We start from the raw sequence: 26,355 nt of genomic DNA, 5'->3' as shown, positions 1-26,355 counted from the left end.
TAAAGCCTTCTCTCACTTTACTCATTCAAAAGGTCAAAACTTATTTCCATCAGTTAAAAATTTCTTATGGTGGGTGATTCAGATGAGAGGCAAAGTGTTTTGGGTAACTTTTTGAGGCTTGGAGATTATTTGAAAAAAGTGCAGTGGTCCTCATTCCTTATTCTGAAAGAGGATACAGAAAATAGCAGGTCTCCATCTTAGAAAGATGGGCTTCCCTGGTGGCTCAGATGGTAAAGCGTCTGCCTGCAATGTGCGAGACCAGGGTTCGATTCCTGGGTCGGGAAGATCCCCTGGAGAAGGAAATGGCAATCCACTCCAGCACTCTTGCTTGGAAAATCCCACGAATGGAGGAGCCTGATAGGCTACAGTCCATGGGGTCCCAAAGAGTCAGATACGACTGAGCAACTTCACTTTCATCTTAGAAAAGAGGTGGGGGTCTGGCTCTGTGGTCAATACACCTTTCCAGGCAACACTCAGGTCTACTTTCCCAGCAGCAATCAGCACACAGAACGGATGTGAAAGCTGGTTACTCCTTGATAGTATTTTCACTATCGGTGGAAAATTTCCCCTTTTAACTGTAAATCCAACTCACTCCATTAGTGGTGAACTGTTTTCCCCAGAATTATCATTCTTTCCCGCCCGCTCCTCAAAAAGTTATGCAAACTGACCTTTGGCACAGCTTGGAAGAAAGTAGTAAGAGGTGGGCAGCTCTAGTTGTCTGGTGCCGGCCTGTCCTGTTATTAGAATGCAAAGTTAATGTGGGGTTACTGCACAGGGGCCACTCTGAATGCTTGAGTTTCTCCTTCTCTGTAATGGCAGTGTTCACGACCCAACGTGTTTTTGTCTCCTCACATCTAGGAGCGTCTCCCATTTCCCAGTGATCCTGTCCCAGCCTCGCAGACCGTGGGAATTTCTAAGGGAGGCTGCAAAGGCCTCAGGACCACAAGGACCATCGCATCGTTGTGCACAGCCAACTCCGTGCCAGGCGTTTTAAGATCCCTTAGCTAGGGCCCTCCCGGTGTCATCCCCTCGGTCCTCGCGCCCAGCCCATCTCGATCCCGAGCGCAGCGTATGATCCTTCCAGCCCCTGAAATCCTCCCCACGCTCCCTGCCCCCCGCCCCCCGGTTACGTGCCATTCCCCTCGGAGGCGCAGCCCCTGGGACGTGTCCCAGACATAGCTGACGGTCCAGGCTCCACTCCAGCCCGGTTCAGTAGAGGCCTCCAGCTTCGGAGCGCTACGGACGCCAATCTCTCGGTCGCCCTGCCTCCGGAAGAAAGGAGAGGCGCGAAGCATCCTGGGGGTTGTAGTCCTAAGCCCGCTCACCTGCTAGAGCCAAGGGAGTCTGGGGCGCTGGAATGAACCACACTTCCTAGGGTGCCCCTCCGCGGCCGTTAGTCGGCGCACCGCGTCGTAGCCGCTGGGCGCGTTGCTAGGAGCTGCCTGAACGCCCCTTTGCTAAGCCGGCGGTACGTGGGTTCCGAGGCCGGTGAGCTTCTTCCTCCCGGTTTTCTGCAGAACTACCACTACCTGGGCTCCAAAGTGAAGTGAAGTGAAAGTCAGTCAGTCGTGTCTGACTCTTTGCGACCCCATGGACTATACAGTCCATGGAATTCTCCAGGCCGGAATACTTGAGTGGGTAGCCTTTCCCTTCTCCGGGGGATCTTCCCAAACCAGGGATTGAACCTAGGTCTCCTGCATTGCCGGAGAAGGCAATGGCGCCCCACTCCAGTACTCTTGCCTGGAAAATCCCATGGACGGAGGAGCCTGGTGGGCTGCAGTCCATAGGGTCGCTAAAGAGTCAGACACGACCGAGCGACTTCAGTTTCACTTTCATGCATTGGAGAAGGAAATGGCAACCCACTTCAGTGTTCTTGCCTGGAGAATCCCAGGGACAGGGGAACCTGGTGGGCTGCCGTCTATGGGGTCGCAGAGTCGGACACGACTTAGCGGCAGCAGCAGCTCCCGCATTGCGGGCGGATTCTTTACCAGCTGAGCCACAAAGAAAGCCCACCTAGGTTCCAAACCAGTTACAGTTCTTCCAGGAACTTCCCTGGTGGCCCAGTATTAAAACTCCGCACTTCCACTGCAGGGACCACGGGTTCGATCCCTGGTCTAGGAAGTAAGAGCCAACATGCTCTACCGTGCAGCCAAGAAGGAAAAAAAAAAAAAGGTTATTTCAACATTCTTTTGAGGGCTGACTGGTGGAAAGGTGGAGGGCATGAGAAATGGAGAGTGGAAAAATGATGGGCAGTGAAACCATAAAGACTAGGAAAGTGGCTGTGACCTTCAATTATGAATGCCGAAGCTGTGAAGCCAGGATGAAACCTAACACCATCACGTAATAAAGACAGTAACACTTTTCGTGTTGATTACAGTTTATTAAGGGTTCTTCAGTTTTACAAAGGAAGATGGGGTTAGTGGCTTGGCTTATTCGAAGGTTGGTGGGTCACCACTGTCCAACCGTGACTCAGTCTTTGGACCTGTGCACCTCCTCAAGTACTCCCACCTTCACTGACATGTCCTGCCAGGCATGCGGAACAATACATGCTAAATACACTTCATCGGGTAGGAACCAAACTCAAACCACGACAGTTAAAGGGGTAAGAAGGTAGCAAATTATATGCGCCAAAGTAGTTTCCTCGAATTCATAGCAATTGGAAATGTTTACAAGCAGTCATCAGTTGGAATATTATGCAGGTGAATCACATTGTTACCTAATCTGTGAAACAGTCGACAGTAATGTGGTTAAACTGTTTTGCTTCAGAATTCTTAATATCCTTCCCAATGTTCCATGACTTTCCTCGAGATAATCAGTGGCTCACTTATATGTAAGAAAAAATAAAAAAAATTCTCTGAAACCTAGGAATTTGCAGTCTACAAAGGCTAAATTTCCTTATGTTTCTATATTTACTATCATGGACCACAGGAATAATAATGAAAATTTGAGTTTGGAGAGCTATAAGCAAAACTCCACCAGTGTTTTAAAATGAAAAGACATTTTATTCATTTACGGTGACTTGGTCTAATCCTCCAGGAATGGAATAATAAATATTCAATTAGCTGATCTCTGCATTTTTCCATGCAAACCTTTATGAGTCAGGAGACTCAACAGAAGATTCTTGGCCTCAAGTAGAATCATCAGTTTCCTGGCAAGGTTCCTCTCCAGTTGGTGCAGCAGCTACTGCTTGAGGACAATCTATGACTCCAGGCATACCTTGCACAGTACACAAAATGGTTAGTGGGTGTTATAGGCCATCTGCATCTAGTTTTCTTTTTACTGAGATGGATAGAACTCAGAAAGGGGTAGGACTCTGAGCAACAGTCATTAGAGGAATTTTTGTTCCCTAGAGAACTCAAGGATCATGAATCAATATATTTCCGCAACCAAAGCCTTGCACTGAAGAAAATCCAATAATTGAGTTCTAATAACATGTTAATGTTACAAATGGTTAAATGCCTCCAGGTGTATGTTATCTGAAATTACCACCAGTGAGTTCTCAGAAAGTATGTGAACATGGTTAATGTTGCAATTAAGTGAATGTTCTGAAGATAAGCTGCTACTTAGTGGTATGATGTTCTGAAGACAAGAACAGGAAGGCCCGAAAAGGCTTTGGGACCAACTGTGCTTTGAGGTCACTTATGTGCAACACTGAAGTACACCTCAGTGTCTACTGAGTAGATACGAAGTAGAAATCCAAATACTTCAGGATGTAGCAAACTTCATCCATTACAAACAGCAAAAACCTCATGGATCTTTCAAAGGGTTATGTCAGTATCATCTAATAGAAACAATAATTCTGCTCAGGTTTATCATCATTTTGGAGATTAGGTTGAAATTTATCTGTACTCTTTATGAAAATGGCTCACAAAAGAACCCAACAGAACCACCCTTATGTGTGGCAAAGTCTGGCTTCTAAAGGATAGCAAGCTGGGTCTGCTGCTTCCTTATGAGAAACCAACAAATCTGTATTCCTGCATGGACAGAGCACTCAAATACTCTACAAAGACAGCACCATCTATCTGCTGAGGCAGGTTATCTGCTGAGGCAGGTCTCACTCCTTCCTTCCTTCTTTTGTTCAGTGTTACCTAAATCTACATCTTAAAATTCTTCATAATTTAAATTTATGTTTAATTTTATGTGGTACATTCTTTCCATCTTGATAGTGACAAATTCTTGAGGTCTTATGGTACCTTTATTCTTTAATTACAGTGAATAAGTTCAAAACATTCCAATGTTAATAAAAATACTATCAATATGAGATCTAGCTTTTAAATATAAAGCTCAAGGTGCTGGACTGAAGGTGGCTCTGACAGAGTCCACCACCATGTTTTAAACTGCTTAGATCCCAGATCTATGAAGCTGGATTGTGTGGGTGTCATTTCAAAAACCCTCATGTCCTGGCCATGGGTTAGCCCTCTGTGAATAAGATTTTTAACCACTAACTGGAAACAATTCTATATTTAACAGGTTAATATCAAGCAATCTGAATTTACTGTTATTTCCCAGAATCTGATCTAGTCCCAAGAGATACCCATATGAGATTTACAGAGTGATTTTTTACTTCAATGTTAACACAATTATCAATTAGTTCTCCTGGTGGAAAGATTAAGGCTTCTGTCAACAGGCAGTATTTCTTCTGCTGGACCTTAAAGTCTATTACTAGTTTCACTGGGAGAGATTTTATGTAAGGTCCCAAGAAGGGAATTACAGTTCCCTGAATTACATACTACATTCTCAAGACTGACTCTAGAACAACTGGCTTCGTGAGACAGAGGTTACAAATACAGTTAACAACAACAAGAAAATTAAGTGATTTGTTTTACATTGATTTGAAGAAAAAATTCATCATGAGATACATGTTTAGCTTTTAAATATAGAATGATTGTACAAATTAAGACTTCAGCTGAAAGGACAATTTAGCAAGTCAGATAAAGCTCCTAGAAACATACTGAAAATAAAACCAGATATACTGTAAGAAACATTCTATGGAGCTTCCATTTATCCTTTAGCCACTGTTTCAATGATTATATTTTCTGATTAAAAAATCAGAACACATGGTTTGTCAAAGGACTTTCCTGGGTGTAAGAGGCAATGAGTGACGCTTTTATTTTTCTAAGGCCAGACCTCCAAGCATTTTAATGGCTTCTGCCAGAGTGCCAGAATATAGGAAATCTGGATTGTTCTAGAAAATGTAGTTAACATGGTCACCAAAGTTACAGTAACCATAACTGATAGCTCTCCACGCCCTTAATTCTTCTAAGAAGGAACTGTGACTATTTTTCTCCTTTCTTTAGCGTCTTTCTCAGGAGAGGGAGATCAAAACCACTGATGTGGAGATCTCATCGGTTGCCAAAAGTTGTATGTAGAGATGACTTGGCTGCCTCCCTCTCCCCGAGAAGCTGAGGCAAAGGGAGCTCTAATGCTACTAGAGGGACAGTTTAGGGAAGCCTCCAACGGAAGCTTAGTTCCGAATTACACAGGGCAGGGACCCTGCAGAAGCCTGTGCTCAAGAAATCTTTGGGTTGGAAAGACGCTACTGTGAACACTTAAGGTAGGAGCAATACATCAATTAAGGAGGGCAAGCAGGCAGGAGAGGCGTCAGTGTGTCAGGCACGAACTCACAGGTTTCCTGATTAGTTTCTTTTCCCCAGTCTCTCTTCTTCACTCCTGCTTTCTAGCCGGGACCCCTGGCAGCTGTGTTAGGACATGAGCAAGAAAGTTAGGAAGGGTTCTACCCTGCTTAAAAAAACACCTCTGCTTAAAAACACTTGTATATCCAGTGATTAGCAATTAAGATGTGAAAATAATTAACTACTTAGTAGTTAAATTTTACTAATTATCAAAAGTCCTGGCCTCCTGGGATCAGCAGCAATATAGATGGAAGTCGCACTGCATTTCTTAAAACTTTTTCTGAATGCTTAATAGTCTCTTTCAGTGTTAATTGCACTTGTAAAACACATCTGGTTTTCTCCTTTAATTTGCAAAATCTATTTTCTTTTTTCATTTATAAAAAGAGGAAAGGGTCAATTTATCACTTGCTCTACAGCTTTTCTGAATTTGATCAAGATTCCACGAAGTTTGTGTGACAGGTGTAAGAACAGCTACTTTCAGGGCAGACTGCACTTATCATCAAGCCACGTCAGAGCTTGGACTGCAGCGACTTTAGGTGCTTGTAAGACTCATGGACCTGCAGGGAAAAGAGAGAGAAAACATTACTGATAAGGAGCTTGCAATTTAAAATAGCTTTTTTTTTTTTTTTTTTGCTGCACTGGCTCTTTATTGTGACTCAGAGGCTCTTTGCTGTGGTGCAGGGGCTTCTCGAGCTGTGGCACGAGGGCTCTCTAGTTGCCCCATGGGATATGGGATCCCAACCAGGGATCAAACCCCCGTTTCCTGCATTGGAAGGTGGATTCTTAACCTCTAGCCCACCAGGGAAGTCCCAAAATAACGTACTTTTAATCAAAAAATTATCTGAACCTTATATGAATCCTGATTCAAAAAAATCAAAGGGGGGTGGGGGGAGAATTGAGCTAAATGGGGAAAAATCTGGACACTGGCTAGTTCATGATATGAAAGAATTATTGTTAATTTGTTTAGGTGTGAGAATGGTACTGCAGTTATGCTTTTTTAAAAAAGGAATCCTTATCTTTCAGAGATACATACTGAAATATTTATGAATAAATTACCTGATACCTTGGATTTGCTTCAAAATAATTCTGTTGGGAGGTTCAGATAAAATGCAACTGGTCATGAGCAGACAGTTGTTGAAACACGATCAAGGGAACAGGGAGATGCACTGCAGTGTTCTATTTATGTATATGTTTGAAATTTTTCAATTGTTGTTAGTTAAGGAAACTAAAAGCCCACATACTATAGGAAAGGTCTTGTTCCCTTCAGAACCTGTTGCTCAAATAAAGGGACTGTCTGAAGTGGTCATGAGAGCTCTCAAAGCTTCCCCAGGTGGTCATTCTCTGAGGGCCTTCCTGCTTTAATATTTAAATGAATAACTTCAAAATGTGAAAGACACTTTTTTCTTTTTTTTACCTCTGTTTTGTTCAGTGGGGATTTCTTGGCCCATTCAAACAAGTTTTCGTACACATTGCCATCATAGCGGCCAAGCACAGAGCCCAGTGTCACATCCTGAAAATCAAATGCATCCACCAGAGCAACCGCGTCAGGGCGAATCGCAGTCAGCAGCTCCTTGATGCGCCCATTCACCTGGGTGATCTGAGACTCTGTCATGATGCTCCCCTAAAGCGAAGAAACGAGCAAACAAGCACAGACGTTATAGGGTACGTATACAGACAGATGTTTATGAATATATAGACACACACATATACACAACTACAAAGTAAACCAAAATTATTTTCTATAAAAAATTAAGAAGTAAATAAAGGGACTTAAACTTAGAAAATCCTGACCTGAAGAAAATCCCCTGCATTCTGACTGATTCCATACAAAGAATACAAGAGACACAAACGCCTTAGGACAGCTTGGATGGACTTCTCTTGAATCTGGAGGACTTTTTCCGTAAAGAGCTTAACCACCACATAGTGGCAATGTGCCTAGATATAAGGAAAACACCAGAATGTAAGAATCTCTGAAAAAGATTCAGCAGTGATAAGGTTTCTGTACTAAGACAATGAGGGGGGTGGTGAAGGACGGGGGAGGGGAGGAGAACCATCACTGACCTCACTTGCCCGAACAAGGTCAATGGACGTTAGGTTCCACGCTACCTCCTTGCTTTTTCTGTGAATCACTTCAGTCTGAAGGTTTTTAGCAGCAATTTCTACTAATCTGTTTTTTTAAAAAAAAAAACTAGAAAACTGGAGCCCAAGAAGGTGACAGTGAATACTCGTGCCTCCCACCTAGGCCCTGGGCCTGGGGCCCCTGCAGCTGCCGGCCCCAGCTCTCGTGGGTGCACTCACCTGGCCGCTCGAAGCTTGTACGCCTCTGTCAGGCTGTCGGGGCTGTTGATATCCACCATAGTTGGCCACACAGCCACCTGCTGTGGCTGGATGCGCTGGCTGGGCAGGTCATTCAAGTAGGACACCATGCCACACACCAACTTGCCTGAGTGCACCTGGTCGTAACTTTTCATCAGGAACCTAGAAGTCACCAGGACACATGCTTTCAGTAACTATGCTTCCCGTGAAACAGAAATAAAGTGAACTCCTGTAATGACTTTAAACTATGTGACGGGGTTTCATACTAGTCTGAGCACAAGATAAACATCCTGCGTCAGGATGGAAGGCAAAATGACATCTTTCAGGAACAAACATAATGCGAAGAGAACACACGGGAACAGGTATCAGTGGAAAGGACTTGGACATTCCTGAGAACACAGGATAGAAATCATGAATTAGACTCTAACCTGGCTGTCTGCAGCATCATGACAGTGTTGTCCCCCTCGAAGGTGCAGGTTGGGGTAAAAGTGACATAAATATTTGGAAGTCCACTGCAGTGAGAATAGCCATGTCCGCCACAAGCCATCCGACAGGCTTCAATAGCTGTGTTCGTTGTCCAGGACGTGAAAGCCTTCAGCCCAGCGGTGAGCGCGTGAAGCTGAAGGGGGAAGCACAGGCCATCAGGATGTCTGCAGTGCTGACAGCCTGCGTTCCAAGTGGACACGCTGAACAGGACTGTCACTTGCAGAAGCACTTGCCAGGGTTAAGTGGCAGGTGCTCAGTGCTTAGGGCTCTGTGCTGTCATTGCCAGGGGCCTGGTTTGGTCCCTGATTAGGAAACTAAGATCCTGCAAGCAGCCTGGTGTGGCCAAGAAAACCAAATAAAATCACTTGCCATGTATATAAACTGAAAAGCATCCTCATCTAATTAGCCTAAACTAGTAACATTACCACATTCCTTTCTGAACTGTTCTATGTGGCAAAAAAATGTACCACTTAGGTTCTTTTGCTCAATAAAGGACCAACATAGTACAGTAATTCTGAAATTTAAAAACATGGATAAATCCATAAAAATATGGATTCTTTTCAAGGTATCCCAATGTTTAATTTTCTCTGCACATGATCCCACAGGGAAGTATGAACAAGGGTTCCCACAAGGGACAGAGACCAGACACAGACCTCAGGCAGCTCACTCAGGTCCCCATGGCCAATGTCTTCATTAATCCGAAGATAGGTCTCTTTCATGTATGCGCCTACAAACTGGAAGGCATAGGCAGTGGCCAGGAGGGGGAAAAGTTTATATTGCTGGGTTTGATAATCCAAAATCTGTGGTTCTGGTTCACTAAAGTATATGAAAAAAGGAAAAACAAACAAAAATCAATCAATCAATCCCTATACAGAGCTCACGTGCCAGATTCTGGACTAAGCACTTTGATAGATTAATTTATCTAATCCTCACAAAGACCCTGTGAAGTAATTTTTAATAGCTCTATTTTACAGATGGGAAAAATGAGGTTAAGAACCTACCCGGGGTCACAGAGCTAGTAAGTGGCAGATTCTTGATTGAAATCTAGGCTATTTGGCTACAGAAGACCACACTCTGAACCACCCTGTTGAACACGTGAACAGGATTTTCTAGTTGACATTTGTATTTTTCTTAATCTTTCCAGTCTTTCCAGTTTGGCTATGAAAATAGTATCTCATGGCAACATAAAGAACCAAACTTCGTTAACTTCACAGGAGGAAGGCAATGTTAAAGGGTGTAGCTGGTAGAATAAACTATATTGTGACCACTAATATGAGAAGACCCAGTGTACTAAGTTTAATATTTAAAGTCTAAGAAGGTCCAATGAGCATGCAAAAGAGTCTGCTCTTACCAATTTCTTTATTTCTTCTTTAAGAGTAAAAAGTTTATCAAAGAGTCATGCCCAATTAGTAGGTGGAAATAAGAACAAACTATGCCCAGGAACACAACAGGGAATCGAGTTTAATGTCACTTTCACTATACCCAATTTGTAGTTGTTAGCAGCAATTAGAACCTTCACACCACACCTTCGGTGTTTTGAACACTTCACTTATAAAGCTCTAGTAATATTATCATTTTTCTTAGAAGGTTAAAAGTAATAATTAGGTGCTTATTCTCATCCTTCCACTTAAGGAAGTTTAGATTCTAAGTAGCAGACCCAGTACACTGCCATTCTAGCTAATTTTATCACAAATGCACTTTCTCCACATCACATTTGGGAATTTTGATACCTGGATGGGGTTCGCGCCAGACTTTAGTACTGAGCTCATCTCAGACTTTACCCTTACCCTGGGTTGATTTCAGACTGATGCCTCACAGCACTGTATCGGACGGCAATGGTGCATGCCTTAGACAGACTCCGAGCGGATTCTCCCACGAGGAAGGACCTGATGAACACCATGGTCCCGTAGGTCAGCTTGTTATTCAGGGGTTTTACGTATGTGCCATCAGGCTTCACCTGGAAAAAGAACATGAGATGGATGCTTCCTTCTGTTAAACCCAAGTGGCAGTTTATTCTCAAAGTGTGGTCCCCAGAAAGGCAGCATCAGCACCACCTGATGCTCAGTCCCCACCCTGACCTCCTAAATCAGAAACTCTGGGCACTAAGTAATCTAGGTTTTAGCAGCCTTCCAGGCGACTCTAATGTATGCTAAAGTGGGAGCCCCACTGGTTTAGCAAACCAAGACATGCCCTTCACACCTGTCAACTCATCTGATTTCATGGTCACAATAAAAGCATCATCATAAGTAAAAAATCTGTTATTACCTTCTAAACGAACAGACCATTCCAATCCTATGATTATCAATGGCCACTGAAACCCCCATGTCTGACATGCCTGCTCGTATTTTCCATCTCACTGTACCTGGGCATGTTTCATCAGCATGTTTTCTCTGGGAATACGATAGTTGTCCATCTTCAAGTAGCCATTATCCATCTCATCATAGCCAAACTTGGGGCCAATGTCTCCTACAGTAATACCTGCCACAGATGAAAGGGGAGTCACAGGGTATTTAGGTTCTGGGATTCCTGGCTCCCTCCTCTTCTTTAGTTACATATTATACTTTTTGCAGAAGATAGTGACTGGTTTAATTTTCCATCTCAACATTAGATAATCCTAACCTGGCAAAGGCTTATGGGTCCCAAGTTCACGAATAGGTACAATGAAGGCATGTAATCCATAGCATTTTCCCTGAGTGAAGAGCTGGGCAAGTACGATAGCATGATTTGAAGTTTTTCCAACTGCAACATAAAAGAGAACGAGAGAGGAAAGTGAGCAAATGTTCTTACATTTTCAAAAGACAGAAACAAAAGAGAGAAAAGCATATGTTAAATATAAGACTAAGATTCCATCAATAGCAAAATTCATTAAATTTTTCTAAAGTAAGCCTTCATTTTAAAAATACACATATATATGTGCGTGTGTATTTTTACTGGAGTATAATTGACATATAACATTATCTAAGTTTAGGGTAGACAACATGTTAATTTGATAGCATTTTAAAGAAGAAGATAGTTTTACTTATTTTTCATTCATTTACATAAAGACATTTTTAGGATAATCATAGAACATTAAATTACTTCCTTTTTCTCCCTTAAGGCAGGGCTTTCCAAAACAGTAGCTACTAGCCACATGTGGCTATTTACATTTAAATTAATTATAATGAAATAAAAGAGAAGATTCAGTTCCTCAGTCAGCTAATTACATTTCCAGTGTTCAGGTGGCCAGTGGCTACCACGCTGAACGGCAAAGACAGAGAATATTCCATCACTGCAGAATACTTCAGTATTCTGCATACTTCAGTATTCGGTATTCAGAATACTTCAGCTGTACTATAGGATACAGCTGCTTTAAGAGATTTTTGGTTAATGCATCCAGAAATATTTCCATTTTATTGCATGCTAGTTTTTTTCCTTATCAAAATGTAATACCACATATTAAAATATATAATGTGGATAACAAAATCCTTCATTGGAAATATATGTATCCTAAAACAATAATTCAGAATAGAAGACAATATTAAATAAATTTCACATCAAAGCTATTATAACAAAAATTTAAAAACTAAAATACTTTTCTTTTTTAAAAAATACTCATTTCTATTTCTGTTTTGATTATTTATTTGGCTGTGCCAAGTCTTAGTTACAGCATATGGGATCTTTAGTTGAAGCATGTGGGATCTATTTGCCTGACCAGGGATTGCACCCAGGCCCCCTGCATAGGGAGGGTATAGTCTTAGCCACTGAACCACCAGGGATGTCTCTCAAATACTTTCCAATACATAAATGACTAACCAAACTAGGAATACTAAATTACTTTAAATGATGATTATGGAAATTATGCTAACACATGGAATGCTAAGATAAAAATCTATGAAAAGCAGCAAAATTGACAGCTGTCCTCTGCACTTTACAAGTGTATAAATATCTGTAACAGGTAACACAAGAGAATGTGAAAAGCTCAGCATAGTTTAAGCCCTAAGAGTTCTTTCTATATTTCAAAATTATATTCTCATAGACGCTATATATTCTATAAGTCTTCAAAACATTCAGTTACTATTAAAAAAATTCACTTACGTCCACCAGGCCACCACTTGATGGAGGTCACAGTAGGACTGTTGAGAATGAACTCCTGGGTTTCAGGGTCATAAGTGGCTGTGGTTTCCAAGCCTCGAAGATGGGTTCCTAAGGAAATGAATTATACCTACTTCAGATAGAATATGGGAAAAAACAGGTATAGGGTAAAATCTGCCCAGTTCCTTTAAAGCACTAGCATCTCAGAGAGTAACAACATCTAACAATAAAACATCTGTAGATGAGCTACAAATGGTTGATAACCAAGATCCTGAATTTCTGATGCTTAAATCAGATAGTTCGTATTAAGCTGAAAATATAAATGTCAAGCATGTTCCATTTCTGTATTTGATTTACTGCACAGCAGTAGATAGGGAACATTTATTTACATCAACCAAAAGAAAATGTAAAGACAGATAAGAATCAGTTGCCTGAGATCACAGGCTATGACTTTAACATGGAAGTTAACTGCCCTTTTAAAATCATCTCTAAGTTGTTAGTGTGCTAATTTCAACTCATTCGTATTGTGTCCACCACACCAATTCAACATTCTGGAATTCTGTATTATAACAAAGAACGAGATAACACATGACAGAAGAGACTGAAGCTAAAGTTCTTGTAAACTGAGAATTTATTTCAGAATGAATGCTAGAAAGGAAAACAAGTTTTAAAACTTTAAAAGTTATAACCATTTTAGGGAAAAGAAGACCTGGAATGGTGACTTTTTAAAAATTTCTAAAAGTCCCAATAAGGTCCAAGTTCACCCTGTAGGCTTCCAACACTAGGCTTTCACTTATTCCTGACTGGTTCACAACTTTCATGTTCATTGGAGATGGACAGGGATTTGTGTTTTAAACTCTAATGAAAAAGTGAAAGTCGCTCAGTTGGGTCTGACTCTGCAACCCCATGGACTATACAGTCCATGGAATTCTCCAGGCCAGAATACTGGAGTGGGTAGCCTTTTCCTTCTCTGCTGCTGCTAAGTTGCTTCAGTCGTATCCGACTCTGTTCGACCCCATAGACGGCAGCCCACCAGGCTCTCCGTCCCTGGGATTCTCCAGGCAAGAACACTGGAGTAGGTTGCCATTTCCTTCTCCAATGCATGAAAGTGAAAAGTGAAAGTGAAGTCGCTCAGTGGTGTCTGACTCCTAGCGACCCCATGGACTGCAGCCTACCAGGCCCCTCCATCCATGGGATTTTCCAGGCAAGAGTACTGGAGTGGGTTGCCATTGCCTTCTCTAGGAGGGATCAAACCCAGGTCTCCTGCATTGCAGGCAAATTCTTTACTAGCTGAGCCACAACGGAAGCCCAAGAATACTGGAGTGGGTAGCCGATCCCTTCAGTGGATCCTCCCGACCCAGGAATCGAAGTGGGGTCTCCTGTATTGCAGGCAGATTCTTTACCAACTGAGCTATCAGGCAAGCCCTTAAATCCTAATACAAACGTGCCAAAATTCTTTGAAAAAAGTTACAGAAAAGTGTTCTATGTGACCCTCTCCCTATCCTGAAGTCAATGATGAGAACTTTTTACCAGATTGCTTTGAAAATACCAGATTTCATTCACCACTTAAAATTAATTGTTAAACATTCAGAAACTTCCAAGTTGAATAACAGAAATGGCCAGTTTATGGGTGATCAACCTTCCCCCAGATGGGAATCAAGGAATCAGACAGTGAGACCCCTTTCACCAAAGAAGAAACTTTTATAGAACAGGTAATGACAGAGCGTTTTCAAACGCACAACTGAACCACGCACAACTGAACCAAACAGTATTCCACTTTGTGTCTTAGGAACATCCTGTAAAATACTATTTAGCATTGAAGCTGAAAGTCAAATGAGCAATCAAATTAAGATAAAGCTGTTACAGGAATAAGGAACAAAAAGCAAATATACACTAGACCAGCTGTTCTGAAACCTCTGATTAGGCTAACAGGAGCCAGAAGTAGATGAATGGGTACCATTCAAACACAAATACCAATACAGAACGCGTGCTACCAGGAATAGCCACCAGCTTGAGCCCCATCCAGTTCACAGAGAAAGGCAGGTCGGGGATGCAAAGAAAAAAAGAAAAGTGGTACATACAGAATGTGAAATCAATTACCTGGAAGTACAACTTATCTTATTTTTACTAAACTTTGGCCAAAGCCACCTTTAGAAGTCTACTGAATTTAGTGAATCAACACAAATAATGTCAAGGTAAAAAATCCTGCATGTTTTGGTTATAGAGGCCACTCACTTCCCTTTAGCACACATGCTATTAACATCTATTTCTTTCGGAATCTGTGTAAGTTCATTAAGGTATCAGTATAAAAGGGAATCATAGTAATGAAGAAAAAGAGATGGGTTCAGACTCTCCATACAAATTCTGTACAAAAGCAGTGAACCTGAAAAACCACTTAGTAAGTAAGACCTAACTCTTAATTCTTGATCTGCTGAAGGGGAACCGTGAATAAGTAATCAGTATATCTGTGATAACATGAGCTTTAATTTCCACTGACCAAGGCATTGTCTACGCCAAGACTTCCACATGTGAAAACCTGGAGCGCTGCAGAAAGACTGCATTTAAACAGATCCCACACAGCACGTGGAAACACCACCGCTGGCACATGATGGACGCTCCATGTACCCTAGGCTTGCAGAGCCCCACCCAACCCAGAAGGTAGACTGAATGCACCGTACCATGACCCATCTCTGTTTGGGCATAAGTGCCAATGATCTCCAAGTTCCAGGCAGGCATGAAGAAGCGCTCCTGCTGTTCCTCGGTTGCCTGGTGCAGCAAGGTGGGCAGGAACATGCCCAAGTGAAGATCCAGAGGCGCAGGCCGCCCTCGATTCACAAAGCTTCAAAGAAATACCAAGGATGGGCATTTGAGAGTCATCAGGTGTGAGATCAGCAATTTGAACAAACAGCAAGGAAAGGAGAAAAAAAATACCTTCTGTTAAGTATGAATTAGTTGAGTAGACTTCATCATGGATGGGAGCACTGCCCCTTTCTGTATTACATTATAACTCTTGGTTACTTCCATTTTTCTTAAATTGGTGAGAAGTATTTTCTAATGCGACTCATTTCTAAAATAACTTGGCAGGGATTGGGAACTGATTCCAAAGCCTGTGCAACCAAAACTGTGACCAAGGCAAAGGATTACAGCCTTGCAATTAAGGTAAATAAAAATTCTGAAGAGGCTTGATGGAATGGAAAATTGAAGTTGTACAATGACATATATTCTAATGAAAAGTTGAGACGGAAAAACACAAAAGTTCTCTTGGAAAAAATTTTTCCAGGATCTAACACTAATGTTTCTGGGTTGGAAAACTTTTCTATTTGTCTATAAAACATCCAGTGTTAATCCACATTCCTCACCTAATTTTGGTCATTTCATTTGGATTCATTAAAATATCCAGCCACATGCTATTAAAACAATTTAATACAAAAACTGACGATGCTCTTCACTCCAGTAATTAATTTCAGAAATAAAAAGACATGCAATTTTTAGTGAAGATCATAATATTCACAAATAACAGATGAATGCATAACAATCGCTCCATTACAATCATATGGGAATTATCAAAATTATAATAAACATGTTAACTGTCATTTAAAATCCAATTTCTAAAGTCATTCTTTTCCATTTAAAATTTGCAAGTGCCCTAGACTTTTATGTAAATTTATTTCTAATAGGAAATAGTGCTATACAGCTTTGTAATATTGCATGCTACCGGCATTTTTATCTAAATTCCAGCTCTAAATTAATCAATTCTATATTGCTCTTACTATGTTATCTTAGAAATGAGCCTAAACATTTCAGTTTCAAAACTTCTCCATTTGTTCCACTTGAGGAAGAAAATAATCAGGGGGAGGGTGCTGTAGGTGAGGGCTGATCTGTACTGTCTTTCCACAAGGGTTGGGGTGAGCTGAGCTTTCAGCTAACCAATCACATGAAAATCAAAAAATGCACGAATAACTTCCTCATTTTACAAAGAAATTAAAGCTGAGGTGAATTAAGTGTTTTCAGGTCAGAAAGACAATGGCAGGACTTCCCTGGTGGTCCAGTGGTTAGGACTCCAAGCTTCCAATGAGGGTAGGGGGACAGGTTCATTCCTAGTTGGGAAACTAAAGATCCCACAGGCCTCAAAGCACAGCCAAAAAAAAAAGACCATGGCAAAACAAGGACAAGAATCTCATTGCCTAATCATGTCTTCTACTGCGATCTGGGCTGAGGATGACGGTGGGGACATTAGAAAGACCTGCCAAATCAGTTAAGATTTGGAAGCGTCAAACTGGAAATCCTGTAAGATATTACCACTGGGGGCAACTGAGTGCAAGGTCCATGGGATGTTTCTGGGCTATTTTTGCAACTTCCTATGAATCTATAGTCATTTCAAAATAAAGTGTTTTTTTTTTTTTTTATAAATAGTGAAAATCCTTGGAAAAACAACATTCCTGGGATGAGCGAGTACCTTTCACTCACAAACAGAAATGTCAACTGTCCTGTTTTTAAAGGAATGGTGTGCAGGAAGAAAAATTAAAGTGTGTCTGCTGCTGCTGTTGCTGCGTCGCTTCAGTCGTGTCTGACCCTGTGCAACCCCAGAGATGGAAGCCCACCAGGCTCCCCCGTCCCTGGGATTCTCCAGGCAAGAACACTGGAGTGGGTTGCCATTTCCTTCTCCAATGCATGAAAGTGAAAAGTGAAAGGGAAGTCGCTCAGTCGAGTCCGACTCCTAGCGACCCCATGGACTGCAGCCTACCAGGCTCCTCCGTCCATGGGATTTTCCAGGCAAGAGTACTGGAGTGGGGTGCCATTGCCTTCTCTGAAAGTGCGCCCAGGAGAAGGCAATGGCACCCCACTCCAGTGATGCCTGGAGAATCCCAGGGACGGGGGAACCTGGTGAGCTACCATCTATGGGGTCGCACAGGGTCGGACACGACTGAAGCGACTTAGCAGCAGCAGCAGGAGCTGTAAGAAGAGAACTCTGAACTACGGCCAAAAGTTGTGGCCTGAGGCCAACCACTCTCAGTGCCAAGAGCCTACTTTTCCATGGCTAGAAACCAGAGCAATTCCTGGTGAAGGAGAGGTCGCTCTGAGGCGCCCTTCAGACTCATCGTGGGCGGGTGTGTATCAGGGAATAATGCCAATACCAAGGGTTACCGAAGAGCACACTGAGAAGGGCAAGGGGAAAACTACTATCATCACAAACTGTTCTGAAGCTGAAAGTTGTTCCCAGGAGTAAAATGTCTCTTGTAACTAGGGTAAGGATTATTCAGAAGTGAAGGAAATGTAGAAACGTTACAAGGACAAAGTTACCTGGATAGTTTTTGATTTAAATCAAGTATTGATATTTGCTGTAACCTTTATGCATGATAAAGATCATAAATTATTTTAAATTAATTTACTTTATAATTGCAAAGCACCAACATTTTACTTGGTAAGGAGCTGCAGTCAATTCTTTCAAAAGCGTCAACACCAAAAGGCTTTCCCTGTATCTCCTACATGATACAGGGCAGGGAAGGCTGGCCAGTAGTGAGGACAAATGATTAGATTAACAACATATTGAGAAAGGAAGAAATCAAAATAGCAACTCAGTGGACAGCATGACTATAATCCTTGGAAATCAACAACAAAACACCAACACCATCAATCATAAATTAACTTAGCAAAGCTATAGGCTTTAAAAAATCATTCATTCTTATCCATTAGAACCATTCAAATAGAAATCCCACTAAAGAGAAAGGTGATTTGTAACAGCAACAAAATATTTTTATATTTTAAATAAGTTAGCTCAGAATATTAAATATTTAATTATGAAAACACATAAATACCTACTAGGATGAATGAAAGATCAGAGTAACAGAAAAGAAATTGCTAATTCTGAGCTCACAGTATGAAGGAAAATTAGTACTTCTCAAGAAAATATTGGGATTTAATGTAACACAGGTTTTAAATTCCTATAGAATATGTTTTAGAACTTGATAAATTGAGATCAGAATTTATCAAAAAGAATAAGTATGCAAGAACACTAAATACAAATATCTTGAAACACAGGCTGTAACAATAGTAAGTTTATCCTATCAGATTTTTTTTTCTATCAGATTTTTAACTATCTTTAAAATAACAATGAGCCAAAGCTTATGATGTTAGAGAAAACAGAAAGAAACAAATTAATGTAATATATTTAAGGTTCCATAAATAAATTGAAACTATTACAAAAGTCTAAGATAAACTAGAAAGAACGTAATAAAGTGAAAGAGCTATTAGTTAATAAACATGAATACTGTATGTGAGACTGATCACTGTATCATACACAAGTAAAAACATTAAACACAAATTCAACAAACAAAAATGGGAATAAAATGGAAGCTAATTACCCAAGATATGAGAAGAAAACTTATACCTAGTCAGAGACAGATGCACTGAGGCCAAAATATTTAATGAAACAGAGCCAATAAAAACAATATAATGTTCTAAGATCAACACGCAGATTCTATTTATCCAACACTCAAAGGAGAACATGCCAGTTCATACATATGAAATGCAGAGAGTAATATCCAGGCTCATTAGCATTGGTAAATGAAAACTTTAATTCTTAGATATAAAAGTAGCAAAAAACCAAAGTGACTATGTTGATGGGACAAAGGAGACACGAGTACACTAAATACATCAAAACCTACTCCATGTCTTATGCAACAACATCTATAAAGTACTCATTCTCTTCAAATGTAGTCATTCGTCTCTGAGGAAGGTATTCCAAAGGCATAACCCAAAGAACACAGCTTTTGTAGACGTTTATATTGTTATTACTAACAGTGGGGAAATTAGAATATCCAGGGAGCAAGTCTCATGGAAAGGCCAACAGGGAAGAGAATCACTCTGGGGAAAAAAGAGGATGGGAGGCTATCGGAGAGACAGAGCAGTGAGATCCAGGAAGAGGAAGATTAGGGACTTACAAGATCAAGTGCATGACCTATTTTTCAAGCTTCAAAGGAAGAATATTTTCACCGTTTAGTATTAGAGATGGGAATCTGCAATGATACTGCAGCATCTTCAAAGATGATAAGTATGTACTACAGAAGCTCTATTTTCCTGAATAATTATAATAACAGAAAAGGCAAAAAGAATCCCTATGAAGTGGCTAGAACTTGAAATGATCAAATAACCATGATGACCAAGACACTATCTGCTTTGTGACCTGGAGAGACATATGGTCTGGAGATAATTAACCCTAGACCATGTCCCAGACAGTCTCTTTAACAATGGAGCCCCGGGTAGAGGGTGCCCTCCTTGGTCCAGGATTCTGCCTTTGATTAGGGCTCGCAGATCCACAGACCCAGTATGTGTTGGGCTTGTGTGCCCGTACAGACAGAAGTGTGTTTAAAGGAGGGAAGAGAGAACACTGGTGAGCTAGACTTTCTGCAGGTGGTTGAATTTTAAGATTCTTGAGGATCCTGGAATAAGACTGAGCACTTTTAATTTCTTCACTTCTCAGAGGCTTCCTAGAAGTGAAAGAATCCCAAACTGGAAGTTACAGCTAATTCTGTAAGAACGTGAGATAATCACTGTTGACCAATGTTCCAAAGTCTCAGAATTTAAGTAGTCAAATCGTCATCCTGTACAAGTTGCTCTATTTCCAGTCCCGCTGATGCTGAAGTACTTTTTATACATTCTCTATAAGATTATACTCTCATTGGATGTTAATTAGCCAACAGACTGGCTTTTTAGGAAAAGAGTAGCACTCAGCGAAGCACAACTAATATGAACTGACAAAGTTCCAGCAACAAACAAGACCTAATTTTAAAACTCTGTTCTCTAAAAAACCATAGAGATCAAGACAAAGTTGGTTTCAAACACAAGAAAAATTTGGAAACTAGAAGGAAGAAGAGAAAGAAAACTAACAAATACCATCTTGCCCAGAGCAGCACAGGACCTTAATCCAACCCTCGGCACTCCTCAAATCAATGAAGTTTAAGTCTTCAATTCTTCCTCTCTTCTTGCAAATATACATGGGAAATATACTTCAAAAACAGAGGCAGAAGGATAAGACAGACCAACAAAAGATAAACAGATCAGACTCATTTAGTTTCACAATAGTTTACATCTAATGTCTCCCGAGAACAGTATACCTCTTAAAGTCAAATAAACTCAATGATGAATTTGAAAACAAACAAACAAAAAAGGATTCTGTACCACAAAGCTATTTCAAGATCACAAAACACCCACACACACTCCAGGAGAGGAACACTGCTGGAATGCGATCTTTCTTCCCTTAGGACACCTTCCCTCAGGTCTGACCATCCTGGGGTGCCTGGTGGGGTGTTCATAAAACTGTCCCATGACCAGGATCTGCAGTGCCCATAGGCATTATGAGAAAGGACATTTACTTAAACCAATTCACAAGCCAAAAAGCACCAAATGAAACACAAAAGAGGAATGTCCCTGATATCTGCATCCTTTCTTCCTTCCTTTGCTTTGCTTTATTTACACGAGGGAAACATTTTGATAATTAGGAATGACATGGGGCAGCTCAAATTCAAGACCCTTAAGCCCATCAGTGGCCTTGTCTATGAAAACAAACTTGCTCCACAAGACCAAACACAAAAACTTTTTTAAAGGTTTTCAGAACAATTTAACCAAGAATTCCTGGTAATTCAAAGTCCATGGGCAGGTACAGAAAAATGAATAAAAAGAAACGAAATGAAGAGCATCATGGACTTTTTCCCAAACCCCCTAGCAGCCTTCACCACTTTAACCCCCTGTCTCATTAAAATCCACATTTTTAACTTGATTAAAGCAAAGCATCTTCCACGTGTTGCTGAGGCATGAAGCCTCTTAAGAACTTCCAACTAGGTCTTTTAAATCAGACACCCACACAATGGAGCACTTTGCCATATTTTCAACCCCACCTTTCCAAACTGCTCGATACCCATTTTAACTGGGTGTACACAGCAACGGTAAAAAATAACAATGATACATCTTTCAGGCCAGAATCTTGGACCAGTTTATAGGGAAATAAACTATGAAGAAACAGGTTGAATTTTAAGATTTATCAATTTAATAATAAAATTCCAAACGTGTAGCAGGAGGGTAAAAAAAAAGGTCAAATGCCCAGAGTGATTTGTTAAATGAAGACCTGACTGGGCTACCCACTGACCCTCAAATGTGGACTAACCGTGGCCCATTTCCGTCTGGGCGTAGGTGCCAATTATCTCGAGTCCTTTGGATGAATGCAGCCATTTCTCTTGCTGAGCAGTGGTGCCCTGATTCAGCAAGGTAGGAATAAACATGGAGTAATTGAGGCCCACAGGTTCCACAAAATTGACCAAATGTAGTCTACAGGAGAGAAAAGAAAAGGGTCTCAGCCTTATTCTAGAAACTGGATTCTACCACCATTCTCGCCAGACACATTTGGCCCTGAGGATGAAGGTTAGACAAATTTAAACCCCTTTCTTACGAAATTAAGACTCAAACTTATCATACACTACCTAAAAAGCCAACGGCAGAATCTAGTGGTATCTCTTCTCCTCCTAGTCATGTCAGGGCCAGGATTCTGAATTTCACACTTAATCCAGAAAGCAAATTCTACCCATGTTTTAGCCTCAGACCTCTTTTGTTTATTATTTTGTTGGTTTGATTTCTTGGAACATGAGTGTGTGTTTTTGCTTTATTTTTAGGCTTTACTTGTCTTGAAAATCAAAAGAAACTCCACAGAACATTTACATTTGCTGAGCTGTTAACAAAATGTCCTAAAGAAGAATAATTTAAACTATTTTTCCCTAGTAACCAAAGCAAATGTCCAGGATAGTATGTATACATTCTAGGGCCAAAGCACAAATCTATAAAGATCTTCAGAGTTTACAGATGGGTAAAGCAGGTAATGTGACTATGTTAAAAATCACAAAGGGTCTCTGAAAATTAGTCCAGATTAAGGGAATTTTAATTTTAATGGAATTCAGTCTTTAATGATTTTCCCCTAAAAGAATCTGTGAAGTAGTCAATACAAGTTATATACACTAGTTAGCCTCAGCCATGCCAAGTTAGAGATTTTACAGGGTCTATTCTGTCAGCTCTATCTATATAAACAGCTTAAGGTACAAAGTATTATCTAACTGACCCTCATGATGTTTCAAGGGATGGACAGAAAGCAGCGTCACCACCCTGTCCTGGCTTGTAGAACAAGCAGAGCATAAATTCAAGAGAAAGAGGGGGTAGGCTGCCAACTCACTTTTGGGGATGCCCTAAAACCATACCACTACCTTTTAGGGGTGCTGAGGACAGATTCAAACATTCAAGGAGTGCCTGGACTAGCCAACATCAAAAATGCTTTTTAACCCTGAGGTTCTCTGATTTTCACACAAATACTAAATGTTAATTCAGACTCCAAGGAGAGAAAGAGGGCAAAGGAGGCGGAGAACAGAAGAGTCGAGTGAGTTTCTAGGTAAGTCTCACAGAAGCTGTTCTAGAGAGAGAAGTAAGACATTTTGCAAAAAACATACCCATCTCATTATGGTGGGATAATGTGGAGGTAAATATAAAAACCGGCCTCTCAAAGGCAAGGGCACCATAACACTCCCTAACAGCCACGCTTTATTGACTTCCCTGGTGGCTCAGACGGTAAAGCATCTGCCCGCAATGCCCCGGGTTCAATCCCTGGGTCGGGAAGATCCTCTGGAGAAGGAAATTGCAACCCACTCCAGTACTCTTGCCTGGAAAATCCCATGGACGGAGGAGCGTGGTAGGCTACAGTCCATGGAGTCGCAAAGAGTCCGACACGACTGAGCAACGTCACTTTCATTGAAGGAGGAAATGAACCTGCAAGACTTTCTGAGTAATAAAAGCAGTAATTCACTTGCTAAAAACGGAAGCAATACAAGACACAGCCATTCCCTTATGGGAAATGAGAAGGCTCTGGGTTGGTAAAGTGCTGATGCTGACACAAAATAATTAATTCTAGCAACAGGGAAAAAATATGTAACACAAAATAAAGACTGTCAAATACTTATGTTTTTGACATACTGAGATTTTTTTTTTGAGGGCTCTTGAAGTTAACTAAAGAACAATATCTGAGCACTTGTTTTTAAGTTATGTTTAATCCTCCCCGACGACTCTTTTCAAGGAACTAGCTTTAAAAACCTAAGAAGGATTAAAAAAAAAAAAAAATGACTGGTTCGCATTAGAATTTTGTTACTTTAAAAATACTTTAGTTTTTGCATAACAAACAGTATAGTTAAAAGACAACATTACAGAAAAGGAGATCAGGAAAGGAATTTGTATATTCCCCAAACAGCAAAGTCTTACTTTCTCAAGGAATGGAGAGAAGAATTCTTCTACTGCTTGAGTTGAGAAAACTCAAAGTATTTTACTAGTATTTTAGTCAGTTTCAAAATATTCTCATGTTTCATTTTGTGATAGGGAAACTGGATATAAAAGGGACCAGAAATATTACTATATTTCATTAATCATAGCATCCCTCACCCCAAAGCCAATTTTAGCATTTAAGACATTCAATGTATCTGACAATTAATGGTAGGTCACAGTTGAGTTTTTTAGTGATACATAAAACATAGATGTGAGTAACAATCGACAGTGTTCAGTAACTGCCAAGACTAATGAAACATTCTCTAACAAACACTGATCTTCCTGTCATAGCCCAGAAATACTGAAAGGATGTCAAAGGGCCTGCCACAGGTTGTATTTTGTCTTTTTCCCAAATAGTGAGGTCTGAGTCATAAAATACATTACAGAAAAAAAAGAAAAAAAAAAAAAACCACCAAAAACCAAAAAAACTGGCTGGTGTCCCCTGGTTTTTAACTGACATGAAGGACTGTGTTCTATGCCACTGTGACTTCACTGGAGTCTACTTACACATTGCGCACCACCACAGATTATGAAATCTAACTAACTCTGAAACACACGGCCGAAGCCATTTAAAGTAAAACAAAACAAACCTCTTGTTTTAAGGAAAAATCTAATTTTACTAACTTTACAAGTTCACAAACTGAATTCAGGTAAATCAGAAACAGAATTTTCTAGGAGTTACTCCACCTCAATATCCTCACAGCCACAAGTTACAAATTTTAAAAAATAAAAGAGCATTTGGAAGTTAGTAAGTACTCTGGACTACCAAATTAACTGTATTTTTATAACTAAAATGGAAAGAAGTTCTGAGTGTGGGCTGGAGTAAATTTCCTCCTGACAAGAATAACCAGGTCAAACTCGAAAATAGATACCAAATATATCAGTTGGCAGTTGTATAAGAGAGGAATGCCTATTGCAACATAAAGACAGAGCCTGTAACATGTTTCCTTGTTTCATTTTTCTTGGCTCTTAAACATGTACCATCCAAATAATTTACCCTCTATTGATGAAAATATTGGCGTTCTTAAAAAACGTAGAGACCTAAAACAGGAAATGCCCAGTAATAAATGATAAGAAACGCTGCAAGTCAAAGGCATCTTACACTAACATTACATAATTATAGTGTATATTTACATAAAGGCAAAAAAAAAAAAAGTGTGTGTCTTATTTCTAACCAAAAACACAACAAAAAGATGGTCTGAACAAAGAACATACTCTGTCAGCAGTAGGACCAAGGCATATTTTTATGAAGTCTCATATGCACAGGAGGGCCATTTAAATACCCTCACCAGATTCAACAAAGCTGGGGGTTCTCAGAATACTTCATATCCATTCTGAGGCTTGACTAAAGTTCTTCCTCATATTTTCCATTATTTTAAACTCAAGAGCTACATTAGTATATGAAAATACAATCTGTTACTGCTCCAAAATATTTGTTTGGTCTTTGCAACGGAAAACATCCTTCTAAATTCAGCTTCTGAATTTAGCAGGCCTCCTTCTTAGAAGAAGCAAGTCATTCTGCATTTAAATCGCTCAAAACTGAGAGGTCTGGACCGCATGTGTATGATTCTTGATAAAGAAAATTACAGCATCTCCACAACAAGCTTTCTACAAACATCAGCCCTTTAAAAGGCTTAAAAATCAAAGTAAACATCATTGTCCACACACAGAACTTTAAAATGGCATGAAAATATGTGAATTTGAGTCTTCAAACGCGAAACACTATGAAAAAGGATACCACAGATGGCGAATTCAAGGTTCAGGCTTAGGCCCTTGCTCTTAAGCTAAGGCATACCTACTTTTTAAACCACATGATTTCAGCAGGATCTGCGATGCCAAACTTCCTCATCTTCTGCACCATGATGGCACTCTTCTTAACAGCCACCTCGTAACGCTGGCTACGGCTGAGGAAATTCAAGTTCTCATGCTGGAAGTCTGGGTCGTTCAGAATGAGGTTCTCTGGTAGGGAGTTAAAGGGTACCAAGAGGAAGACAAAAAATTCACGGCTCCGTTAAAGCTCTCTGGATCACACCAGGTTTCAGCCTCACGGGCACAGGTCCTCCCTCGCGATGGGCGATTGCCCCCGCCACAGCCTCCCCTGGAAGTGCGGGGGTCCCGCGGCTCCCCTAAAGCCGGGCCAGAGGTTGTGGCCTAGGCCCTACAGTGCCCCCACACCCCCGACTTCTCCCGGAGGGAACCGCCAGCTCTGCTCGGGAAAGGCGGGGAGGAGGCCTGGCCAGCTGCCCTCACCGATCTCTCGGCGGCGCCGAGTGTTCTCGGGGCTGCCGTCCAGGACATTCGTGAGCAGCTCCGGGTTGAAGCTGGCGCCGGCCCGCTCTTTCTGCAGGTCTGGATTCATGGTAACGGGCGGCTGAGGCAGTGTAGGTGGCAGCGGCGACAGCAGGAATCCGCAGCTCCTGCGCGGGGCCGACACTAAGAGCCGCCCCAGTACAAGGCGGGTCCCCGCCCCCCGGCCGCCTCGGCCCGCCCCTTCTCCTTCACC

General features: G+C 41.0%; 2 protein-coding genes and 1 long non-coding RNA gene across 7 annotated transcripts in view; 1 reads left to right on the top strand and 2 right to left on the bottom strand.

Moving 5' to 3' along the window:
- Nucleotides 1-1,257, bottom strand: part of FBF1 (Fas binding factor 1) — a 22,464-nt gene extending 21,207 nt beyond the window's left edge. For 2 of the 3 annotated variants that reach the window (XM_070774049.1, XM_070774050.1), the window contains exons 1-2: nucleotides 1,135-1,257; nucleotides 669-734 (exon numbers count right to left, since the gene is read on the bottom strand). In XM_070774049.1, coding sequence (XP_070630150.1) covers nucleotides 669-734; nucleotides 1,135-1,177 — 109 coding nt within the window. In that variant the 5' untranslated portion in view covers nucleotides 1,178-1,257. The remainder of the gene's footprint in view (nucleotides 1-668; nucleotides 735-1,134) is intronic. The other variant, XM_019982182.2, reaches the window with a different exon arrangement.
- LOC139177629 (uncharacterized) overlaps nucleotides 1-2,585 on the top strand; it is a 3,815-nt gene extending 1,230 nt beyond the window's left edge. The window contains exon 2 of the long non-coding RNA XR_011562172.1: nucleotides 859-2,585. This is a non-coding gene — a long non-coding RNA (uncharacterized lncRNA). The remainder of the gene's footprint in view (nucleotides 1-858) is intronic.
- On the bottom strand, nucleotides 2,360-26,355 carry ACOX1 (acyl-CoA oxidase 1). Of its 3 annotated transcripts, none has more exons than XM_070774052.1 (14): nucleotides 26,103-26,355; nucleotides 25,652-25,811; nucleotides 21,667-21,827; nucleotides 12,510-12,617; nucleotides 11,055-11,174; nucleotides 10,798-10,913; nucleotides 10,223-10,392; nucleotides 9,089-9,251; nucleotides 8,378-8,568; nucleotides 7,932-8,111; nucleotides 7,695-7,800; nucleotides 7,425-7,568; nucleotides 7,048-7,254; nucleotides 2,360-6,190 (listed from the first exon to the last, which is right to left on the bottom strand). In XM_070774052.1, the coding sequence occupies exons 1-14, from the start codon at nucleotides 26,209-26,211 to the stop codon at nucleotides 6,143-6,145; spliced, it is 1,983 nt and encodes a 660-aa protein (XP_070630153.1). In that variant the 5' UTR covers nucleotides 26,212-26,355; the 3' UTR covers nucleotides 2,360-6,142. The 3 variants fall into 3 exon arrangements, with proteins under 3 accessions (XP_070630153.1, XP_070630152.1, XP_070630154.1); XM_070774051.1 differs by lacking the exon at nucleotides 21,667-21,827 and adding an exon at nucleotides 15,185-15,345; XM_070774053.1 differs by lacking the exon at nucleotides 26,103-26,355 and adding an exon at nucleotides 15,185-15,345 and having other exon boundaries at nucleotides 25,652-25,791.

Source organism: Bos indicus, chromosome 19 (assembly GCF_029378745.1).
Source record: "Bos indicus isolate NIAB-ARS_2022 breed Sahiwal x Tharparkar chromosome 19, NIAB-ARS_B.indTharparkar_mat_pri_1.0, whole genome shotgun sequence".
Taxonomy (NCBI): Eukaryota; Metazoa; Chordata; class Mammalia; order Artiodactyla; family Bovidae; genus Bos; species Bos indicus.
Note: the sequence above shows the minus strand (reverse complement) of the source record. Positions and strands in the feature narration are given on the sequence as shown.